This window comes from Mytilinidion resinicola (assembly GCF_010093595.1).
Source record: "Mytilinidion resinicola strain CBS 304.34 unplaced genomic scaffold BDZ99scaffold_15, whole genome shotgun sequence".
Taxonomy (NCBI): domain Eukaryota; kingdom Fungi; phylum Ascomycota; class Dothideomycetes; order Mytilinidiales; family Mytilinidiaceae; genus Mytilinidion; species Mytilinidion resinicola.
Window position 1 is genome coordinate 1208620 of NW_022985451.1, and position 13967 is coordinate 1222586.

General features: G+C 49.6%; 5 protein-coding genes across 5 annotated transcripts; 3 read left to right on the forward strand and 2 right to left on the reverse strand.

Moving 5' to 3' along the window:
- Positions 1-191: 191 nt before the first annotated feature.
- BDZ99DRAFT_90763 (MMS19 nucleotide excision repair protein-like protein) lies at positions 192-4116 on the reverse strand. Its single transcript, XM_033729015.1, has 8 exons — positions 3882-4116; positions 3743-3832; positions 3632-3694; positions 3409-3544; positions 3258-3358; positions 3053-3201; positions 2816-3004; positions 192-2758 (listed from the first exon to the last, which is right to left on the reverse strand). The coding sequence occupies exons 1-8, from the start codon at positions 3961-3963 to the stop codon at positions 461-463; spliced, it is 3108 nt and encodes a 1035-aa protein (XP_033574031.1). The 5' UTR covers positions 3964-4116; the 3' UTR covers positions 192-460.
- Positions 4117-4270: 154 nt separating this feature from the next.
- BDZ99DRAFT_393337 (bifunctional protein) lies at positions 4271-5368 on the forward strand (the record flags this gene model as incomplete). Its single annotated transcript, XM_033715840.1, has 3 exons — positions 4271-4464; positions 4557-5187; positions 5252-5368. The coding sequence occupies 3 exons, from the start codon at positions 4271-4273 to the stop codon at positions 5366-5368; spliced, it is 942 nt and encodes a 313-aa protein (XP_033574032.1).
- Positions 5369-5530: 162 nt separating this feature from the next.
- On the reverse strand, positions 5531-6371 carry BDZ99DRAFT_448803 (uncharacterized protein). The gene is made up of 2 exons (XM_033718081.1): positions 6237-6371; positions 5531-6190 (listed from the first exon to the last, which is right to left on the reverse strand). Exons 1-2 carry the CDS (start codon positions 6326-6328, stop codon positions 5782-5784), a joined length of 501 nt encoding a protein of 166 aa, XP_033574033.1. The 5' UTR covers positions 6329-6371; the 3' UTR covers positions 5531-5781.
- Positions 6372-9234: 2863 nt separating this feature from the next.
- On the forward strand, positions 9235-10411 carry BDZ99DRAFT_90841 (uncharacterized protein). The gene is made up of 5 exons (XM_033729016.1): positions 9235-9418; positions 9490-9907; positions 9960-10044; positions 10111-10208; positions 10279-10411. Exons 1-5 carry the CDS (start codon positions 9276-9278, stop codon positions 10303-10305), a joined length of 771 nt encoding a protein of 256 aa, XP_033574034.1. The 5' UTR covers positions 9235-9275; the 3' UTR covers positions 10306-10411.
- Positions 10412-10865: 454 nt separating this feature from the next.
- BDZ99DRAFT_394027 (ankyrin) lies at positions 10866-12262 on the forward strand (the record flags this gene model as incomplete). Its single annotated transcript, XM_033715869.1, has 2 exons — positions 10866-11095; positions 11149-12262. Coding segments are annotated over 2 exons (1344 nt in total), but the record flags the coding sequence as incomplete, so codon positions are not given.
- Positions 12263-13967: the final 1705 nt, after the last annotated feature.

The following is a 13967-nucleotide window of genomic DNA, read 5'->3' on the forward strand; positions in this document are numbered from 1 at the left end:
GGGGCGTGCTGGGAGCTACTGTGGTTAATGGGGTTTAGGAGGTCTGAGAAGTCCGAATGGTGGTTCGTCGATGCTGGGCAATATAGATGGGGACTGGCACGTCTGGATTGGCGTTTGCATCTGGGATAAGACTGGTATTACGAGCATCTGGAAAGATGAGATTGTTTCAGATTACCCCGATTAACTCACACAAGGTCTTTGATGGTTGGGCATAGAGAATCGATCGACGCTCTCGTACAAATGACTCGGCCTCTCGTGACACTTCTCTCTGGTATTATGAGTAGTAGCCCAGCTTGTCAGTAGCTAGTCAGTCAAGGAGCAGTGTGATTTGCACCGCTTGAAGAATGACATCGCCACTGGATTTTTGTAGTCCCATGAGGGAACTTATGACCTGTCTCTGTGCCAGCGGCTTTCTATGGCTATCCCAAAATTCCACCAACTCTCTAGCTCAAAACTCATCCTACTCATCGTCATCCCCCACATCATCCACTCCCAACCACTTTGCCCGACACTTCACCGCTTCCGTCCTGACGACCCTCTTCCTATCATCCAACGCGCCCGTCAACCGCTTGATCACCTGCCTCCGATACGGCAGCACAATCTCCGTCCTCAGCGACGCCGGAACCTGCGCCAGACACTTCAGCGCCACCGCGCGGACTCTCGCCGGATCCTGCAACACCCCTTTTGCGCCTGCCGCGGGAACCTTGCCTACAGCTGGCGCAGCAATGTTCAGCAGCCGCGTAATCAAGCTGCCCACATGCCCTTCAACCGCCTTCGGCAGGTCGGTCAGCAGCATCTCCAGCATGTCTACTGCAGCCTCTTTGACTACCTCCTCCCCCTCCAGATCGAGGCTCTGTAAAAGGAGCGGCGCTAGCGTTTCCAACTCCTCTTTGACGACGGCGAATGGAACCCATCGCAGAATGCCGCTCAGTGCGATTAGGTAGTTTGGTTTCGTTTCCGCGTCCGCTTCTCGGACCCTGGTTGCGATTTCGGGGACCAGGAGTGTGAAGACTTTTTGCTTGTGGAGACCGGAGATCGTGCAGTGGTTCTGCTTTGTCAGCAGGTCGTCTGGCTGTAGTAGAGTCGCGAAGCCGTGCGCGAAGAGCTTGCCGAGGTTTTGGTCGGAGAGGAAAGAAAGAAGAGGAGGAAATAAGGTGTTGAGGAGTGGACTGTTCCTGAGCACTAGGCCTTTCAGTATCGAGAAGATGACGCGGACTGATGATGAGTTTAGGGCTCGCGGATCGACCAGCCCACTTTGAGACGAGAAGATTGGCTCGATGATTTGTTTGAGTAACGAAGTTGGGATGAACTTGTTAACGATGAGGGAGATTTGGCAGAGTGAGGCGGCGCGAACCGGGGATGACAGAGACAACTGATCGGAAAAGCTTATTAGAGCATTTAAGAGACTTTGTGGTTCACTAGGTAGTGGTACGTCTCTGCGAAGAGCGGCTAGCAGATGGGCGGAAATTATTGTCCATTTCGTTTGTTGAGGAGAACAAGCCAGCTTGAAGGGTGGAAGGTCGCTCTGAGAAAGGCCGCTCGAGAGTGTGTATGTTGAACTCGCTATTTGAGATTGTGAGGGGCTGGGTTGCGATCGGATGATAATGTTGCATATTCGGCCAACGAGGTCCAAAGTCGATTCATTGTCGAATGCCAGTTGAAGGGATGGGTCTGCGCTAGAGACTTGCGAAAGGAGAGGCACGACGATATCTTCGTAATATGGAGACGTTTCGGTCGCCTGTTCGATTTTGGATGACCCTTGGGTAAGTGCGTACAGGATAGCAGTCAACAGAGCTCCCAGATAGGCTGACGAGGCTCCTTGTTTGATGGCTGCATTGAGCTTGTTCTTGAGCCGTAATATTACGGTGTCGAAGACTGCTCCTTCGCTGCTCAGTTTTGCGAATGCCTCGAGAACTGGAATATAGCTGAGTGATCCATCCACATCACTATCGGGGAGCTCCGCCATGAAAGCGGGGAACGCTCTATCCACCACCAACTGTGGTTTTTGATGAGCAATCTCAAGGAGGCCATTGATCGCAGCGGACTTCATTTCATCGTCGCCATGTGATTCCTCTGTAATTACCACGTCGTGGAAGAGTTGGATTATCCTCGTGATTTCTTCGTCCTTAAGAAGTTGCCGAACTTTTGTAGATTGTAGTAATCCGTTCAGACATACCACACGGAACGAGACTTCTTTGATCGGTGCTGTAGTGAGTCCGTTGATCATGACTTGAAGAGCTTGCTCGTTAAATTCGGTCAAAGCATTACTCGCAGGATCGACGTCGGCCTTTTTACTCAGGTACCGCCACTCTCCGAAGACTTTCGAATTAGCTTCCACCAATTTCACGTAGACCTCAAGCAAGCCCCTTCTCTTTGCTATGGTATCGGCAGTTTGAAAGAGCGTGAAGAGGTTTGGAAGAACGATGGCCAGGATAATGTTTGTGACTTCTGGGGAAACACTTGACAGTTGATATAAAATCTGGCCTGTTGCTTGCGACTGCTTTGTTGGAGCGTCTTCAAGGTGTTCGTTGCACTCTTTCGTGACTGGCCTCAAGTAAGCGTTCAAAGAACCGGTGGTACCCTGAGAGAGCGTATTGGCGATTTCTCCTAGGGCTGTAAGCGCTTCCTGGGCCAAGTCATCTTCCTGCGAGTTCAAAATCTCAAATTTGAGCGCATCCCAAAGGGTCACTGAATATAGTGAAACTGTCCTCGGTCCGTATTCCATGACACACGAACTGATGGTTTGAAGCACGTCACGCTACAACAGATTAGCCTTCCGGATATACGAATCATATATAAAGCATCGGAATCATACCTTAGTGTTCATAGACGTGGAATCTAGCTTGTCAAGTAGAGCCGGGAATGAATATGGTGCAAAATCGGCCGTTGATGCAATGCAATCACGCAGTCGATCTTTCAAATCCTGGGCCGTAATTCCATACGGGTCGTCCGGAGGCGGTCTAAAGGTAATGGGGAAATAGTTGAAGACGGCGTCAAATAACTCCTGGAGGCATTTAGCAGTTGCACAAGACGCACCCTTAGGACCATTCACCTGAGCATCTGCACCAATTGCCCATTCAGTCATGGGAACCTTTAGGATGGAAAAGACTACCATCAAATTGCGAGGGTCCTTCTCGCCGTCGAAATAGGAAATGAAGCGCGACATAAAGTCAGGTGTAGTATCATGTAGAGTTCGTAATGCTCCGCGGAGATCAGCTAAAATTCCCAAGAGTGTTATGTTCACGGTATATCCTTACCATTTCTATACTTTGCCATCAAGGCATCTATTAGGGTCAGAACCGGGTATCTTTCGCTCTGTTGTTTGTACTGTCGTAGCGGGTGGGTGTTGTTGATCAGCCTATCCTCTCGTTAGTATGAGTAGACCCCGTGAAGGCTCTTTGTACGAACGATTCCGTGACAGCGGTGGCTCGCTCATCATCCCATTTTCCACGCTCTTCCAGTGCCATCAACGCCTTCGCGCATGCGCCTAAGCCGTTCCCATCGTCGGCGATGCGAGAGAGCACGAAGTCGCAGAGTAGGTTTCCTGATCCGTCGGTTCAATATGCTGTTCTCACGTATTTCCGGGAGTATAATGGGGAGTCTTGTAACGACTCGAGAGCGAGAAACGTACGCTGGTGTCTCGACAAGATTTTCGGGGGGACGAAGGATAGCACCTCCGCGAGGTAGGCCATAGCTAGCAGCAGTCAGTATAATTCCGTAATATCTTGCCAGGATATCGTACCCTTCGCCCTAATTGTAAAGTCCTCATTGTTGATATATTCCCCCAGCGATTCTATCAACGCGACAAGCTTCAGCTCATTATTCTGGAGCCCTAGGATACGCGTCAGTAACTGTCAATCACGAGTCGCATGCCATCTTACGGGTAGCGGACTGCTCCGCAATGCGCGAGGCCTCCTTCTTGTTCTTGTCAACATCCAACAGGTAGAGTTGGATATCTGACATCCTCACGGCGTCGCTGCTGGTAGTGTTGAAGCTGGAGGATCGCGGGCTAAGAAGTTCAGACTTCGATGCTTTTTTGATGACGGAAGAATCGCGCGGCTGTGATTCGTTGGCGACGATCCCAGCCGATGTCGCTCAGACGTGGGGCAGAAAAATATCTGAGGCCGAGCGGTGACTTTATCCATCCCAAGCACCATTGGAACACTTCGGATGGAAACTTCACTTCAGATATGAGGGTTTCTACTCCATAATCTCGCCCAGTATCCTTTCTTCTTCTTCACTCTCTTTCACCATCCCAATTGCGCCCACCATGTCTGCGCCCGAAACTGATACCCCACATTGCAAGGTCGTGCTGGCCGGAACCATTGCGAAAAGCCTTCTCGCAGAGGTCGCAGAAGGACTCAAGCAAATCGAAAGGAAGCCTTTACTGGTCGGCTTCCTCTCCAGTGCAGACCCCGCTGCCAGAGTCTACGCCGAGTGGACAGGAAAAACCTGCCGCGAAAAGTGAGCATGTTCGTGTTTTTCCCCTTCATCTGAAAGCAGTTCACTCGTAAAACAATTTGAAGCAGAGACCATAGCTAACATTGCCAATCTAGTGGCTTCGAATTCTCTCTCCGCGAAGTCCCCCGCGACGACCTCGAAGAAGCCCTCATCACCGTCAACACCGACCGCACCGTCGACGGCATCATAGTTTACTACCCCATCTTCGGCAACCGGCAGGACCAGTACCTCCAGCAGATCGTCGATGTCTCTAAGGATGTCGAGGGCCTCTCTCACCGCTACATCTTCAACATGTACCAGAACATCCGCTTCCTCGACTCCCACAACGCGAAGAAAAGCATCCTACCCTGCACGCCTCTAGCCGTTATCAAGATTCTCGAGCACTTAAGGGTGTATAATACGATTCTGCCGTATGGGAATAGGCTGCATGGGCACACGATCACGGTCATCAATCGCTCAGAGGTGGTAGGACGGCCGCTAGCGGCGCTGCTGGCAAATGATGGGGCGAGGGTGTATAGTGTTGATATCGGGGATGTGCAGCAGTTCCATCGCGGCCAGGGGCTCAAGAAGAAGAGGCACGAGGTTGTAGAGATGCCGGGTTGGACTCTGGAGAACTGTCTGCCGGTGAGCGATGTGGTGATCAGTGGCGTGCCTGGGGACAGCTACAAGGTCCCCGTACATTTGTTGAGAGAGGGTGCGGTGTGCATCAACTTCTCGAGTGAGAGGGTAAGGACCTACCTTTTCGGAGAAACATCTTTGGTGTCCTTGAATGCTGATAGATGTGGCACAGAACTTCAGCCCAGAAGTCAAGGAGAAGGCATCAATCTACGTCCCAGCCATTGGGAAAGTCACGATCGTCGTGCTCCTACGAAACCTTCTCGTAAGTCCACCTATTGTCCTCCCGTAATTTGTGCTCAACCTCAATAGCGGATCGTACAAAACCGAATAGAGACCGAAGCCGAGCCCGCAAAAGCCGTAGAAAAGCCCGGCACGGTAGAGGAGGCGGCACCTGCTGCGTCATAGCACTGTAATATACACATAGAGTTCCCCTTGATACCCTAGCAATCAGATCTAGTTTTCCACTGGGCTATGTTTGCTTTCTGAGCTACAAAACCTGAGTTGTGGGATCAAAAGTTATAAAATAAGTATAATTTTCAACCTCTCGTCCCCACGCATCACGTAGACGTGCGCAGACCGTGACCCTCTGCCTCACTTTGCCCATGGGAAGCACCCGAAGCGTCACCCAGAACTCTAAAAAACACTACTATCAAACCTCATCCGTCAGAGCCACAGCCAAAGCCCCCTTCTGTCTTCCCCATCTTACTCCCTCTTCACCCTCCCCTCCCAAGCCGCCAGACTCCACCGTTCCAGCCCCCACGCAACCACACATCCCACCGCCAACCCCGTAAACACCCTCTTCTGCGGATCCTCCCTCCCGCCCCACTGCCCCCTAAACTCTGGATCCACCCACGCCGTGCCCGGATACCAGATCGCGCTCACTCCCGCAACCCAATACAGCGAGCCCAGCAGCGCAGCCGTAGTGATTGAGTCCTTGCGCGTAGCGACGGCAGCGGAGACGGTAGTAGCGACAGAGAACGTCGGGGTGAGATAGGGGGTGCGCCAGGTGTAGTAGAGCGTGAGAGCGCCGAGGAGCACGCCGAGCGACATGGTTTGGCCGTTGTGGAACTTGGCGTGAGGGGGCCAGGCGGGGTTGTGGATGTGGGTGTGGCTGCAGCGGGTTAGTGGTGGGAGGGAAGGGGAAGGGGGTGAGGTACTTGAAGTCTGCTTTGAGGGGGCCGATGATGCAGAATAGGCTGATGAGGGTGAGGAGGAGGCGGCCTGGGGTGATGGTTGGAGGGTGAGGCATTGTGGGGTGGTGTTTGGTTTGCGGAGTGAGTTTGTTTGTCCGCGGGAGGATGAAGACGATGAATTGGGGGAGTGGATGTAGAAGAGTGACGTTGGTTTTAAAGAAGGTAGCAAGGAAGGCACGATTGGTCACCTGACGATCTTGAATAAAATTGGGGAGTCAAAGTATCTCTTCTTCAGTATTTGCTCCTCGTGAGCCAGAGTTGGTATGACAAATGTAGCACGTGGCAGTGCACAAATTGAGGTGTGACAGAAATGTTACCCGTTCAACTGCTGCCAGCGATAGATGGTTGTACCCGTTCGCCACTGCTTGGGGTCCTCCCATGGAATCTCAAAAGTTTAGACATGATGTCAAGTTTTAAGCGGTGCAAATTACACTAACTTTCAAGTTAATAAATACTAGCTAGCTAGGCCACTCCTTATAGTGGTGTTATTAAAGCAAGATTGGAGCTAAGCAGTGGTAAATCCTTGTGCCCAAACTTTTGGCTTACTACTCTATATTGGAAGCGAAAATTCACAATGCCGAAGAGTGAAAGCAACATAAAAGTCAGAGGCAACGATCCCCCATTGTTTCCACACATGGTGTTGGCTGACTCAGCACCTTTGAAAACGCGCAAATACGCGGCGTCTTATTATTAGTTAGTCTAGTATACAACCTAATGGCGGAATCTTCACATCCTCTACTTGATGAAATAGTAACTTTCTTTCTACTGACTAGAACGTATTGTGATTCATACGAGGAGTCACCCAGATACCTGGCTCCATCTTAACCATGAACTTTTGCCTCGAACACCGATCAATCGAATTCACAGTAGTGGACGACTCCAATCTGGGTACTCTTGGACAGAAAATTGGCTCAAAGGCTCTGACTGGTTCTTTGCAGCCCGGCAACGAAATTTACTTCCACTCTCCCTAACTAAGTGATCTAGAGGAGTCGGCTACAGCAGGACCAAGCAGTCACGGGTGCACTTTTGTTCTCTAATGATTTTAATCCATTATAAGCTCAAACATGTCTCATATATGTTTGGGGAATATGATGAAAAGGGTACACGGCGCCCGAAGAATGAAAATTGTTCTCCCGTAGTTATCTGGCTAATTCGAGATGGTATCGAGGGGACACTTGGGATCGATTGCGGAGAGAGGGGATGTTTAATGAAGCTTGCGCGCATACCAGGTACGTCTTACAACTCATTGCTGCCGCTTTTTCATTGAGGATCTAGCATTAGAGCCAACTAATGATCTTCGCAGAAGCACTGAAAAGGTTTACAATCGATGATTATGACCCGATGGATACAAGTACGGGATCCTCAAAAAGCCTTGAGCCTGCAAACCATTGGCTCAAGAAATGCATTGAAAGCAATCCAATTTGTGCTCGATATTGAACGAAGAACCGGCCACAACTTCCCACACGAGTCGTTGATGTGGGATCTCTTCGGGCGGTGACAGTGTACAACTCTTTGTCTCTCAAGGTTTGCCTGCTCAATACATCGCCGTTAGTTATTGTTAGGAGCTTGACGGAGCCGTGACAACCACAACCGCCAATCTCATTCAAAGATAGCAAGATATACCGCTCTCATCACTCTCGCAAAATTTCCAAGATGCAGTCATCACCACTAGAGCGCTTGGAGTGCGTTATTTGTGGATTGACTCTTTATGCACATATTCCGATCGATCTAGCATCTAGAACCTCAGAAATCTGAGGTCTCTTTTTATTAAACATCCTCAGGAGCCAAATCGGGACCTTCGGAGTACGGGAAATTTTTCGTCCGGGAACATACGATTAAGTTAGCCTGCATGACGTGCGGAGGGTACATTATTCCCATCGATCCACACAACAAACAACGCAGAAACTTAAGGTGTTTGATTTCGCACATTTAGCGTTCCGGATTGGGAAATCTCCCCCTCCGCGTTTTTAAAGTGGAAACGTATTAATACATCGCTTTCTAACCTCCTATCCTTATTTTAAAACAGCGCAAATTTTGCTTCCGCCGGCGTCACTAATCGTAGGCGGTAAAGCATAGAAAAGTAATAAGATATACTTAGCGTTTTTGCTCTACTTCCTAGCTTAGGGAGCACTAAGATGAGCAGCAGTAATAGGCGAGTGCGGTGGTAGGTGAGTAGCGGGTGAGCGCTAGGTGAGTAGGTGAGCGCGGGTAAGTAGGTTGGTTCCTAGGCAGGAATCTCAGTCCGTCTTCTGGGCCCAAAACTGCCCTTTCAAAATAGCCTCTAAGAGCCCATTTCAACCATTGGATTTCATAGAGCCTCGCTTGCAGCCACACCCTTTTTTGCTGCGCCCACACCCCTTTTCTATGCACTGCCTCACGCCCGAGAGAGAGAGAGAGAGTTGTATTAAACATGCTGATTAGTAGGCCCGACCGTAGCAGGAATCTCTCACTGAGTTGCTCAGGCTCAGCCCTATGGAAAGGCCATCCGGCGATGGGACTCCAGCTGCCGGCCAAACCCAGAGGGCCCAAGCAGTTATTGGTTGAATTATTAATGTAGTGTGGGTATTCACGATCAAGAGCTATGGTGATCATAGGCTAATGACCGGATCGCGGTCATCTTCTTGGGAGGAGAAGAAGCAGACCATCTGGGAGGAGAAGCAGATGAAGCCTGCACAACGAACGAACAGCAGCGAGAGAGGACGAACGAAGGACCGCGATGAGGATCCAGAGAGACGACGAAAGGACGTGCCTGTATAGGCGAGAAGCCGATTGCTCCTAAGGCGATAGCTGCTGTTTGTTCATCGTGCATAGAACATTCAATTGTTGTGTAATTCGTGTTCTTTGCCCTCGGTAGCGGGGCAGGTGGCCCACTTGCTAGTGAAATAGGTTAGTTAACCCACCCCTGTAGCGAGAATCGCCACGTCAGCGCTGAGCGGGGCTCACGAACTCAGCTCGCGCGCAACCTACTATACCTGAGGAGTATACACCATTCATCAATGAGTTATGGATACACGCTCGAAAACATTAAGACGGCCCGATTTCAATAGGGTTCTCGTCGCGTTGGGCAACAAGAAAGAGGCAATACAAAAACCTAGCCTCGCGACGAGCAAAAGTCTCAAAACCAATTTAGTAGGGAACACAGACAGGTAGATACCATTTGATATCACTTCGAACTTCTTGACGGCTATACTGGTACTGAGCCGTGCTTTTCAATAAGCGACAAGGAAAATACTGCTTTCGATGTTGCGTTCCAACAGCACCTCGAAAAGCTCCAGACAGAGGAACGGAACACTTTTAAGAATGCTTACGACCAGATAACCCCAGAGGCTCTCCTCGACAAAGTCAAACTCTTTGACGAAGCCCACAATAAAGGGTCGTTTGCCCGCAAGCGCATTGGACCACTGGAGAAGTTCCTCACTGTTCTCGACGGACTCGTGAAAAGTGTCTCAATTGGCATACAGGCCTACCCGGACGTATCCTCTCTCATAGTTGGAGCAGTCAAGCTTGTGGTCGACCTTGCGCTGAGATGGGTGACGTTCTTCAACAAATTTGCGGACATGCTATGTCAGTTCTCCGAGTACCTGCCCAGCTTGGAGAAGTATGCCAAATCCTGCGATGAGAGAATTTTGCAAGACGTGAGAAACTTCATGATCGCCATCATTACGTGCGTTGCTGATCTTCTGAGAGGCCCTTGCGAATGTTTACGGAGACCTTCTCGATTTTTGTAAGAGCGGGCGTTCTATATTTGTACACGAAGACGGCTCTAAGAAAAGTAAGTCAGCGCTTTTCAGATGTAGTAAGTCTAGTAGCTAGGTATCTAATTAACTTGTGTACTTAGAGCACGTTTCCCTAAGGAGTCTCCTCCGCGTTCAGTGGGAGCCTTTCGAGATCCGTTTCGGGGATATCAAACAGCGCATCGTCAACCACATCAATCAAGTACTTCATGCAGCTCAGGCAACAATCCTTAATGCGGTGATTGACCGGGAACTGATACAAGAGCGTAAAGACTTTCTACAATGGATTTCAAAGGTGAATTTTGAGGAATCACATGACAGAATATTCGCCAGAAGACACCCCAACACCGCTCAGTGGATTTTCCAAACACCGGAGTTCGAAGAGTGGTTCAGCAACACTTCACCGGATACCTTGTGGTGCTACGGAAAACCAGGGACTGGGAAGTCCGTCCTTGCGTCCAGTGTAATCGAACATATTACCGCAAATTTCGCCTTGAGTGAGAATGTCGGCATGGCGTTTGCTTACTGCAACTTCGAGTATCCGGATACGCAAAAACCATCTCAACTACTTGCGTCTTTTATCAAGCAGCTGTGCTGGAAGAAGGATCCTATTCCTGACGAGTGGCTTTCGAAGTTCCATAAGTATGATAGGAATGCTCAAACGCCAAATCTAGACGCGTATCTTGAACTTTTTGAAATGGTTGCCGCAAGCTTTTCCCAAGTATTTATTGTTATCGACGCTCTTGACGAGTGCAAGGTCGAGTTCAGAGAGCAAATCATCGACTTCATATTCAGACGAGATCGAGAAAGTGAATCAAAATCGGACACCAAAGCATCCGAGACCCAGGTTCACTCGAACATGTGTCTAAAGATTCTGGTTATAAGTCGAAATGAACTCGATATCTCAGAAGCATTTAAATGCCGTGCTATTCCTACCATTCAAATGGGAACTGAAAACGTTTCAAAGGATATTGAAATTTTCATTCGTGGCGAAACGAATCGATTGATTCAAAAGAACAAGCTACGGATATACAGTTCAGAGTTGAAAGAGAAAGTTGTCGAAAGGTTGACTTCGGAGGCTGATGGCATGTATGCTACTTCTCGACCTGCAAAAATACGCATTATCTAATGTCAGGAATCAGGTTCCTATGGCCGAGACTTCAGCTTGACACGATATGCCGAGAGAGGAGCGAACAAGACGTCGAGAAATGCCTCAAAAATCTACCGCGGCACTTAGATGAGACGTACTCTCGGATGATTCGACAAATAAACGAGCAGTCAGACTCTCTAAGAACACTCGCGTATAAGACGATCATGTGGGTGTTGCATGCTGCACGGCCTCTCAGAATAACCGAATTGCGACATGCTACCGCCATCGGGGACTCGGGAAGGACTTGGAAAGACCTCCGTCCTTACGATGCAGACGTGATCATTGACGCTTGTGCAAACTTCCTCGTTGAAGAGAACTTAACTATTCGACTCGTTCACTACTCAGCAAACGAGTACCTCAAAGCCTCATTTCATCATTCACAACTGACAGATGCACTGGACCCAAGTTATGCGCATACACAGCTCTCTTTTGCTTGCATTCGCTACCTGCTTTTGGATTTTCCAAAAGAGGGGCCATGTCAAAGCCCGAAAGAACTATACCGAACTATTCAGAGATACACGTTCTGTTTTTATGCTTCAAATTTCTTTGACTTTCATTTGAAAGAAATGCTGAATATTCATGACGATATCGTTAAGTTGATAAACAAGTTTTTCTCCCTTGGAAACGGCGCAATAGCAGCGGTGTTGCAGATCCGAAGGTTGTCGAATGCTTTCGATCACGCTCAGGTTGAATGGGATTTCGACCGAACCCGCTATTCTGTCACTCCGGCAACTATCCTTTTTGCCACTCGCCTATGTGAAGTCCCTTGGGTAGCGAAAAGAGCACGGTGGCCAAAGCCAGGCCCCCCGAAAGCTCCCACAAGGGCTACGATACACGAAGCTGCTAGGGCCGGAGAAGTTGAGGCGACGAAGCACTTATTCAAACAAGGGAAAAGCGCGAACGATCTGGACGAGAATGGCGCAGAACCACTATACTACGCCTGTCTCAACGGACAACAGCCCGTTGCAACCTTTCTCGTTTTCAAGGGCGCTAACGTCAATCATCAAAGCGGATCCTTCGACAAGGGCAGCCCATTGCACATCGCAGCTCTTGGGGGCTATCTTCAGATAGTCGAGATGCTGCTCCATAACGGAGCGGAACCTAATCTAGAAGCTGGACAGTACGGCACAGCCCTAGTCGCAGCATGTCACGGTGGCCACTTGGAGACGGCGAAACTCTTGATCAAACATGGCGCAACCCCTCAGTACTGCGGCTCCAAGGGTTTCACTGCTTTGAACGAAGCGGTGCTCTCTCGAAAAGAGAGCCTTGTACGAGTGCTCCTGGCGCACGGAGCCGACGTCAATGTTGAGGCTAGCAACGGTCTTCCGGTCTTGCTAGCCATCAAAAGTGGTCTGGAAAATATTGCGATGCCGTTGATCGATACCACGGATGTCAACCTCACACAGCAGAGATATGAGACACTCCTCCAAGCAGCCGCCAATGCCGGTCTTGAACGCATCACACGAGCCCTGCTCGAGAAAGGCCCTTGTCCCTCTGTCGTGGGAGGCCAGCGTGCTGCATGCAACATGGCATTGCGTGCTATGACAAAGGACCATGAAGGCATAGCCCGACTGCTATTAGACTTCGGGGCAGACGTGAACCCGTCCGATGAAAACGACGAGTCGCCTTTGAACACTGCCGCGAAGCACAACCTTGCCGATATAGTTGGACTGTTGATCAAACGCGGCGCGGACACGAAAGCGTACGGAATGCAGGCATTGGAATGGGCGATATCCCTTGGGCATGAACACACTGTGCGGGTACTTCTTAACAGCGGTGTTGACCCTAATGAAGGGCTGGCGATCCAATGGGCGGCGGCTGTGGGTGACGGGATCATTGTCGGCTTACTGCTGGAGCATGGTGTAGACATCCGCCTTCATGGATCTGAGTGTTTGAGCATAGCGGCAGAGTTTAATCATAAGGCTGTTGTGAAGGTTCTGCAGGCCAAAGGTGCTAGATAAAAACCAAGAAGAAAATAATAGCAGGAAGCCTTCTTTTTCTCTCTCTCTTTCTAATTCTGCACCTTGCGCACTTCCTCCTGTTCTTGTTTCTCTTCCTTCCTTAGTTGCTGCTGAATCTTGGCGTCGGCCTTGGCAGCTGTTTCCTGCTCTTTTTGAAGCTCTTCCTGACAAATCTGTTCGCGCCGTGCTTGAACCTTGTTGGGACTGTAAAAGGTTGTACCACCACGCTCGGGCTTCTCAAAAAGGGGCTTTTGCCGCTTTTCCGCTGCTGCTCTATCTTAATAGCTGCCTGATAACTCTTCAGCCGACGCTCTAGAATGGTGTTGGTTGTAAATACTTTTTTGACAATCTGCAAGTTGGCCCGTGCCTTCACCCTTTGATTTCTTGGCAGATTTGACCCCATGGTCGACTTTAGTGCTTTTTCAACAGCTTTCCAACTTGAAGCTGAAGCAATAGACTCTCCTGAGCTTGGTGTAGGCCTAGAGTCCTTAGAGCTTCGAACTTGTCCAAGAACAACCTCAGGATTGAATGGAACAAGGCCAGTCTTGGCCCATCCAGAATGAATATTTATTGGGGTAAATGTCTTATTCCAAGCTATCCAAAAGTTAATAAAGAAGTTGCGCTTGCTGAACAATGTAAACCCTTCGCTTCGAAGCTGAAACATATCAAGCTCGGCGTTGTAATTTGTTGCAAGCAGCGAGAAGAGAGACGTCAAGAGGCTGCAGCCGGTGTGTTGAGTGAGGAGGAAACATAGCCAACAGAATCTTGTTTTTATCACAATAGTTGATAAATCTTATGTCAATGTGAGAGCCGTGGCCGTCCATGATCAAAAGCCTCCATTGCCGTCGAG

Coding starts and splice junctions, on each gene's coding strand:
- BDZ99DRAFT_90763 (XM_033729015.1), bottom strand. CDS start 3,963: ATGTCAGATATCCAACTCTACCTGTTGGATGTTGACAAGAACAAGAAG. Junction 3,695..3,742: donor CTTTACAATTAGGGCGAAGG/GTACGATATCCT, acceptor GACTGCTGCTAG/CTATGGCCTACCTCGCGGAG. Junction 2,759..2,815: donor CCACGTCTATGAACACTAAG/GTATGATTCCGA, acceptor AATCTGTTGTAG/CGTGACGTGCTTCAAACCAT.
- BDZ99DRAFT_90841 (XM_033729016.1), top strand. CDS start 9,276: ATGGATACACGCTCGAAAACATTAAGACGGCCCGATTTCAATAGGGTT. Junction 9,419..9,489: donor TTAGTAGGGAACACAGACAG/GTAGATACCATT, acceptor CTTTTCAATAAG/CGACAAGGAAAATACTGCTT. Junction 10,209..10,278: donor TCGTCAACCACATCAATCAA/GTACTTCATGCA, acceptor AAGAGCGTAAAG/ACTTTCTACAATGGATTTCA.
- BDZ99DRAFT_448803 (XM_033718081.1), bottom strand. CDS start 6,328: ATGCCTCACCCTCCAACCATCACCCCAGGCCGCCTCCTCCTCACCCTC. Junction 6,191..6,236: donor CCCCTCAAAGCAGACTTCAA/GTACCTCACCCC, acceptor AACCCGCTGCAG/CCACACCCACATCCACAACC.